The sequence below is a fragment of the Ipomoea triloba genome, chromosome 3 (genome assembly GCF_003576645.1).
Source record: "Ipomoea triloba cultivar NCNSP0323 chromosome 3, ASM357664v1".
NCBI classification, from domain to species: domain Eukaryota; kingdom Viridiplantae; phylum Streptophyta; class Magnoliopsida; order Solanales; family Convolvulaceae; genus Ipomoea; species Ipomoea triloba.
The window spans coordinates 26,694,853-26,710,243 of NC_044918.1; the positions used below are offsets into that span (position 1 = coordinate 26,694,853).

General features: G+C 34.3%; 2 protein-coding genes across 2 annotated transcripts; both read right to left on the reverse strand.

Moving 5' to 3' along the window:
- Window positions 1-2,700: 2,700 nt before the first annotated feature.
- Window positions 2,701-8,822, reverse strand: LOC116013711 (MACPF domain-containing protein At4g24290-like). The gene is made up of 7 exons (XM_031253607.1): window positions 8,237-8,822; window positions 6,959-7,197; window positions 6,374-6,575; window positions 5,207-5,275; window positions 4,690-4,876; window positions 4,239-4,405; window positions 2,701-3,642 (listed from the first exon to the last, which is right to left on the reverse strand). Exons 1-7 carry the CDS (start codon window positions 8,519-8,521, stop codon window positions 2,962-2,964), a joined length of 1,830 nt encoding a protein of 609 aa, XP_031109467.1. The 5' UTR covers window positions 8,522-8,822; the 3' UTR covers window positions 2,701-2,961.
- Window positions 8,823-11,380: 2,558 nt separating this feature from the next.
- LOC116011767 (3-oxoacyl-[acyl-carrier-protein] reductase 4-like) lies at window positions 11,381-15,150 on the reverse strand. The gene is made up of 11 exons (XM_031251168.1): window positions 14,792-15,150; window positions 14,177-14,319; window positions 13,989-14,042; window positions 13,283-13,363; window positions 13,166-13,211; window positions 12,989-13,083; window positions 12,873-12,905; window positions 12,573-12,707; window positions 12,365-12,458; window positions 12,122-12,204; window positions 11,381-11,761 (listed from the first exon to the last, which is right to left on the reverse strand). The coding sequence occupies exons 1-11, from the start codon at window positions 14,979-14,981 to the stop codon at window positions 11,729-11,731; spliced, it is 987 nt and encodes a 328-aa protein (XP_031107028.1). The 5' UTR covers window positions 14,982-15,150; the 3' UTR covers window positions 11,381-11,728.
- Between the last annotated feature and the right edge of the window lie 241 nt (window positions 15,151-15,391).

The window sequence follows — 15,391 nt, forward strand, 5'->3', positions numbered from 1 at the left end:
TTTACAATCTTCCTCTAAAAATTCAAAATAATATTATTTTTATTTCATTGTTGCTTGTATATTTTGATTTTTTTCTATGAACTTTTTATCCCCAACTTCTAAACTTTTTCTCCTAAATACATGAACAGGGTAAATTTTTTTATCTATCACCGTCAACTTTTACTATATGTTTCATAATATTCATATGTTTATTCGTAATATATTTTTTCTTTTTTCTTTTCAACAACATGCTGTTACGAATAGTGAACTATTGTTCGCAATAGCAATTTGAGGCTACAAAGAGAAGCACCTTGTTGTTGATAGCAGTCCCATATTGTTATTGCAAATAATAGTTCTTTGCTTGATACCTAGCAGTATATCAAATATAATATATATATATATATATATATATATATATATATATATATATATANAAAGTCATGTGGTATTCAAAAAGTTATGAACTTGTAAAGACTTTTTAATTTTAGAACTTCTGTAGACTTTTATATACTTTTCCTTCTCAAATATAAATAGTTGAAATCCAACCCCCAACCCCAAGATTTCAAAATTTTCTTTCTACCAACACTGAAGGTTTTTTTTTTTCTCTCTCCCTCTATTTAAACTCTATTTTTTTCTCCTTATTTAAAATTTTAAACTTTATAAACCTTATACCTAAATTCAATAAATTATTTTTTTCTTCATTATCCTATATTTTCTACATACCTAAACTCTACCAATTTTTTTCTCTCTCCTAAACTTTACAATCTTCCTCTAAAAATTCAAAATAATATTATTTTTATTTCATTGTTGCTTGTATATTTTGATTTTTTTCTATGAACTTTTTATCCCCAACTTCTAAACTTTTTCTCCTAAATACATGAACAGGGTAAATTTTTTTATCTATCACCGTCAACTTTTACTATATGTTTCATAATATTCATATGTTTATTCGTAATATATTTTTTCTTTTTTCTTTTCAACAACATGCTGTTACGAATAGTGAACTATTGTTCGCAATAGCAATTTGAGGCTACAAAGAGAAGCACCTTGTTGTTGATAGCAGTCCCATATTGTTATTGCAAATAATAGTTCTTTGCTTGATACCTAGCAGTATATCAAATATAATATATATATATATATATATATATATATATATATATATATATATAAATTTTTTTTATGCAAACAGTAATTATATATTTTTTTAAATATTAATTTCTCAAGAAAAAGTAATTATATTTTTAGATATTTTATTTGAACAATTCTATGACTACAAATTTTTAGTGTTTAATATTGTTATGAATTGCTTATGAAAGTTTGTAAGGATGTATTCAATTTAGAATTTTAATGACTTTTGTAGACTTTGTAAAATAAAAAAGTTGATAAAAGTTTATGCAAGTTTTTTATACAGACTTTTATAGAGTCTTACAAAATTTTAAAAAGTTTTGAACGACTCTAAGAAAGTCAATAAAAGTTTATTAAAATCTATTATTTTAAAAGTTTTTAATAATCTACAAAAGTCATGATTGAATACACCCAAGTAAGTTCTTTTAATTTAAGAAACGATCCTCATTAATTCTCTTGGGATTCGACCTGGTCTTGCCACTACTACAAAAAAATTAGTGGAGTGAGCCAGTATTAATTTTGTAGGGCTTCGACAACCCTGCCAATGCGCCTACTGATCAGCTTGTATGTTGCTCTTTAAAGCATTACCACTAGTAGTTTTTTAGAGGATAATGTCATATCAAAAAATCATAAATGAGCTTCTATATAGCGTGGGAGGTGATTTTTATTTGATTTTGAACTCCTGCAAACATGGGTTTATTGTGGCCCCCACAACTGACAAGAATATATTGCATTACACACGCAAGTGCGGGTTTCGCGCACCTACCGCGCGCCTAGCTGGTGCGTGGAATCCACGCTCTGCTAGGCGCGTAAATTGAAGCTTTTATATATTTTTATTTGGTTCTCTTTTTCTGAACTTCTTGTCTGCTGCTTTTTTTTTCTTACTTTCTTTCCTACATGGCATGACATAATCCTCTAAAAAACATGTGCCAATAAGAATACACCAAAAAATTTGATTCTTACCTCAAGACCTTTTTTATCTTCTCTCCTGTTTGTCACTCCCCTCTCTTTCTTCCAAAAAAAAATGTCCATAAAAACTACCATTAAGCATGCTCTTAATAAATAGAGATTCTGATAATAATTTCAGTGGGGAGACATTTGATTTTTTTTTCCTGTCAATTTATTTTTGGTTTCAGGGGTGTTTATTATAGGCAATTTTCAATAAGCACAGATTATAACTGACTAAGCATCAATTTAGATACACAATTTAAATAAGAGTTTTATGATAAATAATTTTTAATATATACTCCCTCCGTCCCATTTTATGTACCTGGTTCGATTAACGAGGCTTGACTGAAATTATTTTTAATTTAATTTTTCATAATATTAAATTTAATATTAGTATGCAAAATTTATATATTTAGAAACTACATTAAAAGTACTATTAAACACAAAAAATCAAATATAAAAATAAGTGAAAATATTAGAGAAAATAAACAAAGAAGAAATAGTTCATTTGACCAATGAATAGTAAATATAAAATGAGACAGAGGGAGTATTTATTATTTATATATATATATATATATATATATATATATATATATATATATATATATATAAAGAAAAAAAGAAGCTCAAAGCAATCCCATTCAACAGTTCTACTATTCTTGGTTAAATAAATAAATAAATAAATAATAAAGAAAAAAGTTATCTTTGAGGAGGGTCTATATACAAGAAACATAATCTAGTTGAGAAAATCCTACTTAGCACTACAACATCATAGCTCCCAAACAGAAGATCATTCAGAAGTTGCAAACTAAAAAAAGCACTCACATAAAAATGCATCACCAACAAATATAAATCCTCTTTGTTACTGTGACCAAATTTAGGGGTAGTCATTGGGCTGTTTATGCCAAGCTACTCTTGGAATGAGGCCTCTTCGTCTGTCGGTATCACAGCTAAGAGGGAATACTTAACGCGGACAGAGACCTTACCTTTGTCGACTACAAGTCTTGCCCCAGAAACCACCCAGTAGCCAGGTTGGTCCTGCGGTCCTCTTGTCATCTCTGTGGTGTCAACAAACCTCAAAAGCTTGCGTGTTTGAGCAGGTGCTGGAGGGCCTTCTGGATACAGTGCAGAGTTTATGTGAACATCTGATGGCCTCGGAGGAGGTTTCTCAGCTGAGGAAAAGCGTGAGCTGATTGTTGAGATAATTCCAGACTTTTGAGAGAGAGCGGGGGAACCATCCCACTCAGGTTTCTTCACGATGGTGGCACCAATGACTTTGGAAAAATGGAGGCGTAAAAACAGAACATTCTTCATGCCAGATTCACTAACTTCAAAATGGGCACCAGTAGCTATGGAGTAGTCGTCCTCAGATTCAACAGGGGCAGTGCACACATGGGAGAAGCTCTTCCACTGAACTTTCTCATAATATCTGCGATCATACGAATTGCTGGAATCACCATGCAATTCATCTTGAAGCTGAAAGCTCTTGGGTAAGGAAGAAAGGTGCTGCAAGTGAATTGCTAAGCAATTGCTTCTTTTCCCCTCCAAATACAGTCGAAGCCCAGTCACTGGTTTATCACCAACATCAACCTATCAAAAATTTTGCAAAAGGCCCACATTAAACAGTCAACTATTGAAACATAATCAACCACTGCTTATTGAAAGAAGACACTAGAAGAAAATGCTCCCCAGTTAGGGCTCAAATACATGTATGGCTTGGAAATTTTGGCAGTTAAAGAAAATCAGTGGCCTTGCTACTGTTAATCACATTATGAGACACATTGTGTCATAAAGCTCAATGCTTATAAGGATACTAAAACATTACACAATAAAGTGGAACTGATAATGCCACTAATATATTTATTGATAGGTGCTGATGATGCTATTCATGATGATTAAAAACATATTTTGGATCTGTGGCTACATTCCTTTTCTAGATATGTTAATGTCCCTTTGGCCTTTGTTGTTTAACTAGTTAACTGGTTATTGATTATTTATTTTTTCACCACTTCCTTGCATGTCAAGATCTCACAGAAACCTATAATTGGTTGAGATATAAGATAGACCTTATATAAGTTTTGCAGTCCGGAGAGATTATATCATGCATCTGCTAGAAAATCAACTTGGTAACCTAATTGGCAATGAGTAGAAATAAATGAAGTCCAACATTCCAGTTAAAGCGTTACCGGATTTGTATTAACATAGAGTTTAGGACCCATTAAACTGAACTGCAAAGATGCACCACTATGCTGCTTCCGGTCTGGACCAAGGGGAAGTTCACCAAATACTGGAGCCCATTGCCTTGGGAGTTGAAACTCCAAAAATTGATAAAGCTCTTCAATGGGTGGTTTATCTACATGTCCAACCCAAAAAGGAAACATATTTAGGTGACAGAAATAATACTATTCTGTCTGAAACAATTCACAATTATTTTTTATTTTCCCTTGACAATAAGTTGAACTACAGAATTAGGAAAACATGAACTACTTAAAAGGTACTCCGTAATAATTAAGGTCACACAAATAGTAATAATCTTTCTGCAACAATTCACACCTTTTTTATTTTTTGGTATACCCTTGAAAATAAGTACAGAAATAGGAAAAACATGTTATTTAGGAAGTAAGATGTAATGCTTACAACGTAGATATAAGTTAATAGCATGACTCAAAAATCCACTGCCATCAATTCCATTCAACAATGATGATATTGGAATGAAGGACATCGAAATCACATCAGGCTCAAGCGGTACAGTTTTGCACCATTTTATATGAGGTGTAGTCCTACTCCCATTTCCACCTCTCCTCCTCCAAAGGAAAGTAATGTCCTGCAATTTACAGAATACTTAAGAGACTATAGATCAACAGAACCAACACGATACCAAACATACTGCACAGAGTTTAAAAAGCAGAGTCAGTGTTGGGCTAGATAATAACCTGCATCAACAATGCCTAACAATGCATACTAATAGTCACTAGTTTACCATAAAGATTTGACCTTAATATCTAATAATCACAATCCATTTGTAAATTATTGAAAACTTCACTTCCTTTTTTTCCTTCTTATCTCCTCAAATGTGTCACTTACTCACTTAATCAACAGATAAAAAGATTTCATATGATTGCATCAGTATACTGCATGTTTCCAAACCTTCTACCTCTTTGTGAAAATGAACAGTTGATGAATTGGAATCCATGAAGGCCAACCCCTGTTCATTGTTCTCGACCTGAGATAGAAAATGGCGTTTAATTAATTGTTAATCCAAAAGCATGGAACATATGTAGAAATACCCTAAGGTTAACCATCCTATTCACATAGAAATCCTTATTTCAAAATTAATTAAGAATTTAATTATACGAGTGGCAATTACATTTAGCAGACTTGAACCACATCACACAAAATTTGCAGTTCAGCAAGGATTAAACAAAAGAATTTCGTCAAACATTCAATGAATATTCAACAATAATGCTATGTTGATTCACTATTATGCTAACAATTTTATTTCTCCTTTAAGTTAATAATGTTATGCAATTCACATTTTACTTCACCAAATATCTTCACATAGTTTCAGAAATGAATTTTTACTATGTGTATTCAAGTATATCTTCAAAAATGTATTTTTCTTAAAGAGTATCCATTCCATCTCTGAGACTCTGCTTCAACCCTAGTTTATGCAACCAAGTTAGACTATAGCAAGATCAGTAATGTTATATCAACTTTAAAAGATACATAGTATAGCTTTATGTAAGCTGATGTCATATTATTCACCCAAAATGCCACTCAGCACACTCCAAAATGTACAAGTGTATGATACAGATATCTTCAATTCTTCATTAAGCACATGGTAAATAGCTTTATGAGTTACCTTCATAGTAGATGAGACAATGAAAGAATACTATTTAAGTGTTCCATTGATTGCTAAGTACCAAGGAACCAATTTTATTAAAGAGATTATTAGTCATGTTATGTTTTATATTATATAGTTTGTATTTAGTGGTTTATATTCAGTCAATACTAACCTCCTATAGATTAGGAGAGATCTATGTAAACTCTAGTATAGGGACACTGTAATTTGTTGTGATTGAATTATCGAGGTTCCTACGTTCATCGAGATCAATAACTATCAATGAGTCCATCATATTTAGAATAATAAAATGGAAGCAAGAAATGTCAGCAGTATAGCATAAAGGGAGCTATTTAAAAGGTGGAAATTTTTATTGCAATAAACAGATAAAGTAAAGGAAAGGAGTTGGAAACAATAAAAAGAATTGCAGATGATGTGCGTGTGTGCGTGTGTATATTGTGAAAAACATTCATAATATACCATTTGATCATTATAATCTTTTCCTGAATAGGAGTTCGACTGTCCAGTTGCCTCACTGAATCTCTTGTCTGCCACATCCTTTAATCTTTTCTGTACATCAGCCGGCTGAAGTGGTGATGAATATTGCTGCTTCAAATAGATCACATCCTTTCCCCCCATCTTCACACCAACAATGACATGGGTACCATATTTCTCAATAAAGCTGGAAAAACATGGAAAAATGACATTCTAGAGTAATGTGAAACAAAACTAATTTCTTGATGTCAACTGCCATTCTGACCAAGAAAAATTAATCTTGATCACAACTATAAAGTATTAAAAGTAAATTACAATGTTTTAGTTGATCTAAAATAATACTGAATGCACTAGAAAACAATTGTAAGGAGTCCAGGAGCACTAGAGATGTGTGCTTGTGCATAAAGAGCTTGCTTAATGTGCTATAGCTTTTAGATATAACCACAAATTATGAGGCATTAACTAACTGGCACAAATTTTTACGTTACCTTGAGCATTTTTCACTCATTAAAATTAGAGCAATTATACATGTTTCAAAGAAAGAAATTCCAATGAAAACCATTTTCTTACTTTGCCAAAGCTGCAGGTTCCCATGATGATGGAACAGCTTGTTTGACATGATCACATAAAGCCACCTGAGACTTCTCGAGTGCAATGCTGTAGAGGGAAATGAAGACCCCATCAAAAGCAAGAGCTTTTGTGTACGCAGCATCTTTCTGCCAGCAACCAGTGAACTCAAAAGCAGCATTGAAATGGCCAGTTGGAATCTTTCCAGAGAGGCCTAGTTCCTGGTTAAATTGTTCTGACATCTAGGATAAACAACCAATCAGTGAGTTTAAAAAGTATCCAAAAATGGATGTTAGTGCAAAAGATAGTTTAAACACCAATTAATAATATCAGTAAAACCAAAATATCTCAGATGGCATAAGTTCAATATTGCATTCATTGTTTATATACATTTTATTGAAACTAGATAAATGAATGGAAAGAACAGATATAAATTGAAAACCCTACTATTATTTCATAAGCAAAAAGAAACAATAAAACAAAAGTCAAGATAGTTTACCTCCTATTTTTAAATTTTATAAATCTAGACATTTTTAAATGAAGCTTATGCTTATGCAGTTTATGCTTGACAAAGATGCATTAAAGCTGAAAACCAAATTTCAGGGGTAAATTCATGTGCTGGTAGGTACAAAGATATTGCCATGTAAAGGGTAACACTTGTGTGAGACTACCTCACGGGTCTTAATCCGTGAGACGGTTCGGGTCAACATAATTTGGGTCATAAAAACTAAACAAAGACCAACTCAAAATACTAACTAGGACCCAAATTATGTTGACCCATCCGTGAGACGGCCTCAGACAAGTTTTTTTGGTCACAATGAGGCTTTCAATCAGGCAACTTTAAAATAGAAAGTATTTTCATTTAGAAATGTTACAAAGAATTTCTTGTGAAACGAAATACTAATAACATCTCTCATGTGCCAAACACTAATCAACATGACACCGAATGGTAAAGGTAGACACATACAAGAAAATGAAAATTTGAAGCTCATCAGGAACATTGGATACACTCTTCTTAATTTTGTTTCAGATTCATTAATTCTCAACAATAAAGTCATGTCAGAATTGAAAACAAGAAACATCTCCACCCTCCACATTCCACAAAGGTCATTGACAAAATATAAAACAAATTGGAACGAAAAATGAGATTACTAAGAAAATTAAATTTCATTTTCTATATCTTTAACGTACATTTGTTTCATGATATAATAAAAGAAATATAAGCATTAATAAATACATAACAAAAAAGATAAATATAATTGAAGTAGTTTTATAAAATACCTGTTGGAAGGGCAGAACATCGGAGCTAAACCGCATGCGCTCGCCTTTATCACAGTTAATGGACTTGGGAACATTTTGGACGAGAATACCCCCGGGGATAGCGATGTCTCGCACCTGATCATCGTCGATGACTATCAGCCGCGAGTCCTTGTCCATGGAAGAATTCCTCTTACAGTACTTGAGCCTCAAGTCGTCTACCATGTCGTACCCCAACCCAATCGACTGTATCGCAGCTTCGGCCGCGGCTCTCAGCCTGAGCGCCGCCTCTTTGCTGCTGCTAGCCATCACCGCAACACTCGAATCAAAATTCAGTTCAGCCCTCGAAAGTTGACAATTTTAGAATCTCTCCATCTCTGCGATGAATGAATGATTGACGACTTTGTATTCTGGTTTGACGGTTCAAAACCAACCAAGATTTTGAATAGAATAGAAAAGAAACCAAACAGTAAGTAATTGTGGGGTAGACGAAGAAGTCATAATTGTGGTTTGTCAAATGTGATTTAATAAGACGAAATTGGTTAGGTTTAGTGTGAAGATGACGAGTAGATGAGTTGAATTTGAGCATTTTTTCCAGAATTCAGGGGGAGGAGAGAGAGATAGAGAAATATATATATATATATATATGGGATTTGATTTGTCAAACGTCAGACCGGGAAGGGATTAATCGAAGGGAACCGAACCGAGAGGGAGAGCATTTAATTCCTTTTTAAAGATTAAATACGGAAAGGAAAAGGTCAAAGGTATCATGCCGCCGTTAGTTAGTTTACAGCTTCCTGGAGACCGGAGTAAAAGGTAACTGCCGATGACTCACTTGTCCAATACTTTTCTTTTACTAGGGTATTTATTTTTGGGTTTTTGACTAAAATAAATATTTTAAACAATTAGGAGACAAAAATATGATTTTTTTAGGGATTGAACAAAAATGGAAAATTTACGTTTGCGAAATGCGTTTGGGGATCCCAAACACGAGTTACTTCTTTTACCTAACAACGCCATTCGCGAATGGAAATGCATCTGGTGTATTTAATACGCCAGACGCATTTCCCATTCGCGAATGGGATTGTTGACGTCAAGGGAGACATGCATTTGCGAAATGCGTGTCTCAAATAATACGACATCCGCATTTCGCATATGCGGATCTCTCACCGGAGTCCCCCGCGAACACTGGCGACTGGTCAAACCCACACGCATTTTGGAAATGTGTTTCTCGTATAATACGGGAAACGCATTTCCCAAACGTATATTATCACCCAGAGTCCGGATCGCAAATGGCAACTGCGTTTTTCATCCGCTACCTCCGCATTTCCTCAACGCGACTCCATACTTTTTTTTTTCTAAACACCCAAGTCGCTAAGTTGGAACAATTGGAAAAGTGGTTGGAGCAAGTACTTAAAGGTTTGCGCGCATGGGTGAGGTCGTTGGTTCGACTTTGCATATATCTTTTCTGAATCTCTTTTCTGATAACTTTTTTATCATCAGAGAATGGATACTTTGTTTTGTTGTTCATGTATTCAACTTAGATCTTGGATGTTAAATTCATGCAAAACTGATATATGAGTTTTATGAAAAACCGACATTTGTTTGATGCCATCAAAGTTGTAATTGAATTTGATGCATAAAAGTAATTTATGTTTTTAGACAAATTATTTTGGTTATTACATTTATTATTATTTGTTGTCCCAAAATTATTACAAAATGCTCTGTAAAGTTTTTGTTGTTTTTGCTTGTAATTGTAATTTATTTAATAATACGTATTTTCGTACAAGAAATATTAGCGTCAGCATATCGAAAATGATATATTTTGGCTATGAATGAAAGCTTAGAAAAAAAAATCAAATAAACTGTTAATGTAAATGTCTTTGAAATTCAATTCCATTTCCGAAAATTACAATAAATGATGAAACATTACATTTGCGTACAACTAACAAATATTTGATTTATATCTCTGTCATCATCAGAGATTGCAAAACAAACAAGAGAAGAAAATTAAAAAATATTGATAGGGAGTTGTGGGTTTAATTTTGTAAACCATTGTACTCCCAACTCTTATCATTTGCAGGCCGTTTTGGCACTGCTAAACGTGAAGATGCACGCTTTAAAATATGTCTTTTCGGAGCATCTAAAGCATACATCAATGGCCGTATTGGAAAAGCCCGCATTGACAACCACTTGCAGGGCGGGGCTGTGGTGGTTAAAGGGCTATTCCATTTAACCAACAGGTTGCCCTCATCATCTTTGATTAGCACCTCCATAACCCCTCCTGGTCATTGGAATAGTCATGAAGAAAGCTATCGACAATTTAAGAACAACCCGTTGAGGGAATTTCAGACGTTCAATTCCCTTAGGCCAAGAGAAACATCGTGGGGTTTAACTGAAACTCAATAACCTCATGGTTGACAATGAAAAGATGATAAATGAAAGTAAAATTTCACCAGTCATGAAGAAGGCTATCGACAATTTAAGAGCAACCCGTTGACGGAATTTCAGACGTTCAATTCCCTTAGGCCAAGAGAAACATCGCGGGTTTTAACTGAAACTCAATAACCTCATGGTTGACAATGAAAAGATGATAAATGAAAGAAAAATTTCCATCCCCTCCAAGCAGTTGAACATAAGGTGTCCATCTTCAATGGTTCAAGGAAGAAAAACAGTTGTGTAATGGTAGAAAGTAAATTGTGGAGGAAGAAAACGAAATATTTAGAATACAAATGCGTAAAAGTTGTAAGAGAGAATATATAAACAACGTGTGCTTTTAAAGCCTACTTTGTTTAAAAAATTGTATATTCATATCACTTCACATATAGACTATGTCATAACTCTATATTTTGACTCTACACTAGAATGAGAAACAATATTTTGCTCCTTGCTCTTCCATGAAACTAAATTGCCTCTAAAGAAAACACAATATCTAGTCATAGATCCTAGGTCGTCTTCTTTGGATCCTACCCAATCAAGATCTATAAAACACTCAATCATGTATATCCATGATTCTCATATATAATTTCATGACCAAGAGTATCTTTCAAGTAACTAAAAATGTTACAAGTAATTGTCAATTCATAGAATAGTACTAGTTAAAAACTTTCCCTAAATGAATACAGCAAATAATGTCAATTCATAGAATAGTACTAGAAACGTAATGGATTAATCTTCCATTCAAGCTACTAATCATTTTAATTCTTACCTTACTAGTACAAAACCACACAAAAGGAGCATAGTGCATATAATAGATCCATTAGTTTACATCAAACTTATAAATGTTGAAATTCCAACCACAATTACAGTGACAAAAACATTGAACATTCTTCTAAAATTTTTCTTGTTACCAGCTTTTATGAAGTGTATGTTGATTAAGATTACATCTATAACGCAACGATTATTCCACCATAATCTCAAGTATGAACTCATTACAAAAGCAACAAGAAGTTCTTGGTAATGAAATTGAGCTAGAACTAGGCTTGCACCCCAAGTATGGAATTCTTGCAACCCCTCTTACATTACCATACCTCCGTCAATAGTCAAAACCTGTACAATGATGACAAACAATTATATAGGAGGAAATTTTCCAATGTCACAAGGATTAAAGAACAGTCTGAAGGGTTGAGTGCATTTTGTCACCGGAAACATTTCTGTAGTCAACCCAGCCAAGTTAGTCAGAATGTTGACTTAGTAACTACAATGTTCAAAGTTCGACTCCCAGCAGGAGGAGCGGCCTATTGGGCTATTGGGCTTCGTAATTTGAGTCGGTCAACTATAGACAACTAGGCTGATTTACCTCATTGTGGTCCTTTGCGTGGGGTTTACCCAATTCGGGTTTCCCTCGTCACCCCCAAAAAAACTCATTCTCATAAGAGCAAACTTAAAAAAGGAAGAATGTTACAGAACCTGTCCTGTCATATAGCTTGCCGCAGGACTCAATGCCAAGAATTCTACTAGTCCAGCAACTTCTTCCGGCTGGCCATACCTTGCTGAAATAGTGAGAAGAAAAAAAAGGATTTTTAGCCATAAATATATTATAAACAACGTTGTGTTTAGAGTCTCTCTTATATGCATTCGTGTTCAAGAATGTTTGGTTCAACTGATGAAGGTATTATATAAACAGTGGCAGGAGAGAGGCAGATATCTCGCCTAATGGGATTTGTTCCAAAATCTTTTTCTCAATGTCTCCCCCTAGCTTAGAGGTCATATCAGATGCAATGAACCCCGGAGCAATAGCATTCACCTGTAAAATAAAAAAATAAAAAATAAAAAACGTTTTAGTTAGTTATGCGCATATTACTCCATAGGAACTAGTGTGTTTCAATAAAATGAAGTCAGAAAAGTATCGAAAACCCACGGTAATCTTCCTACTTGCGTATTCCTTTGCCACAGTTTTAGTCAGTCCAATTACACCTGCTTTTGCAGCACTATAGTTAGCTTGCCCAAAATTGCCAACAAGGCCAACAACCGAGGCTATATTGATTATTCTTCCCTGAAAGACCACAGAAAGGAATTTCTTCTCAGTGTCACCAATAGCTGCTATAGTTAATTTAATTATTATATCCCACAAATTTAACGCCAAATTCCAAACTGGATTACAGCTTACTAAATCAAGGACACAAATTTTATGCAAATGGGCACTTCTAAATAGGATTACCTTTTTCTTCTTCATCATTATTTTGGCAGCTGCCTGCAAAAAGTACAAAGCTTAGACCCAGAAAACCAAATGTAAGTATCGATAGAAATAGGTAGTTAGTCATATGTAATGCTTACCTGTGTACAGAGAAAAACACCGGTGAGATTCAGATCAATAACATCCTGCCATTGAGATTTAGACATCCTCATTAGCAAACCATCCTTAGTAATCCCTGAAACCAAGGAAGCTGTTTTAGCCAAAAAAGTTTCGACATTCTTATGCTATGAAGCCAGCAAGTTGATGTCTACAATAACCTGCATTATTGATCAATATATCCACAGTTCCCCACGCATCGACTGCCTGTACAATAAACTACAATTAGAACACCGACTTGCAAACAAATTTACAGAGTTTAAAGATTGTTCGCTCACAGTTTTCATCATTGATTCCACATCAGCCTCTTTTGAAACATCTCCACCAAAAGTAAGAGCCTGGCCACCACTTGCCTCGATCTGCAAGACACAATATAGTTAAAATGGAAGATCCCTCTATTTTTGGGTGTAGCTCAGGGTTTCCACCGTCAGACACAGTAACTAATCCCCTCGCTGAATTGTAGGATCCCTCTATAAATGACACTCTACTAGACTACTACAAGTTCTTCTGCTAACTGAAACTGCTAATTCTAGCATTCGACTGATTATAATGTTGGTGCAAGTTTAGGAATTTGAGAGATTTTAAAAATCCCATAAGTTGTCTCATTATTTGTTTCCATAGCGTGCATTATCATGCTTCTATGTATAAATAAATATAAAATAGTTCCCTCTGTTGCACTTTTGATTCATTCAATAAAATAAACAACCTCGTTATTTGGTTTCTTGATTTCTAAGACAGCTTATAGAAGGCCAAAACGGAAACTATAATACAGTGTGAGAGAATCAATGTAGACAAATTGTCTTTACTTAAAAATCTACGAGGGGAAGTATGAAAAAGACAGAACATTGTGAACTATGAAGGGGGGTAACAGCAGAATGCTGTCAGAATATAGCTATTTGCAAATGTTGTTTATATGTTATTAACCGTCTTTAGGGACTTATGAAATTGTCTTTTGATAATTTCACGTAGAAGCTGGCCAATTACCTCTTTGCAAACTTCTTCCGCCTCCTTTGAAGACCTTGCGTAGTTAACCAAAACCTACAAAAAGCAATCCGTGACAAACATTCTCATTACAGCAACATGAATTTCTGAAAAGAAGTATAGTAACACTGCAGAATTTTAAACCTTAATCCATGGGAGGATGATTGCAAGAATGCCAAGAATTACAATACCTTACACCCTGCTTTCCCTAAAGCCAAGGCAATGGCTTTGCCAATTCCTCTAGAGGCTCCAGTGATAACAACTACAGGGGCTTCTACTTTTGGAGTCACTTCAGTACTTGCCTGTTCCACTGCAGCAACCTGAGCTTTAACACCTACACAGACCATAATAACCAACAATAAATATTAGTGTTATAATCTAAGATTGGGCCAATGTCCAATCCAATCAATTAGCTAATTATAAATCCATATGTTTCTCTCTTATTTTTGACTCTTAACAATTGGTAAAATGAAAATCAAATGAATGACTGCTCACAAATATAAGGTTGGTAGTTCTAAGTGGCACTACAAAAGAATATAAGACTACTTTGAAATCATTGATCCAATTTGTAAGGATAATAAATATCACTAATGAACAAAAAAAATAGTGTTTAAATTATCTATTCACTATATTGGTATTAAAATCTCAACACCCAAAATAGATAATATCTTGAAACAAAATTCAAAACTAAAAGTTCTGAAGTTTCTTGGCAAAGCTTAAATCTTTTTTTGAGTGGAGAAATACATACTGCACAGTGTACACAAACTTTACCAACAGTATTAGAGCTTGGAACTTGGAAACATTACCATAGCGAGAGAAGGAGCTTTTGGATCCACATTTCAAGGAAAATCCCGATTCAAACTGGAGCTTAAGCGGCGCGGAAGATTGCCGCAGCTGAGTGAATTTACGGTGGCCGGAGATTAAAGATTTATCGGAAATTCCGGTGTCCCTGAAGGCAACGACGGCAGATCCTGCGGCGAATGTAGCCATGCTCATAGAAAACAAAGAAAGATTGCGGGTTTGTTGATGCGAAATGGGAAGAAAGAAGTATGGATTTTATGTTCTACAAGCTTGGGCTTCGAAATCTCCGAAGAGCGGGCGATTAATACGACGTTATTTTTGGTTGGGACTTTCGTGTGTCGTTGAGCCGACTACTTCAAGTAAATTATTATTTGTCCCCCAATATCTCGTGTTGTAAAATTAGATCCCCACACTTTTTTTCTTTTTGAATAAAGATTTTCATACTTCTGTGCACTTCATCTTTATCTCATATTGTCAAACTTTGGTTGTTTGGTAGATTGGTTGGTCATCCTCTCATTAACTAGGTTAGGACATAAATAGCTATGTAATTCTTATTAGGGGAAATCACTCTTGCAAGTATCAATACTCTACCACCGAAGTTCGAT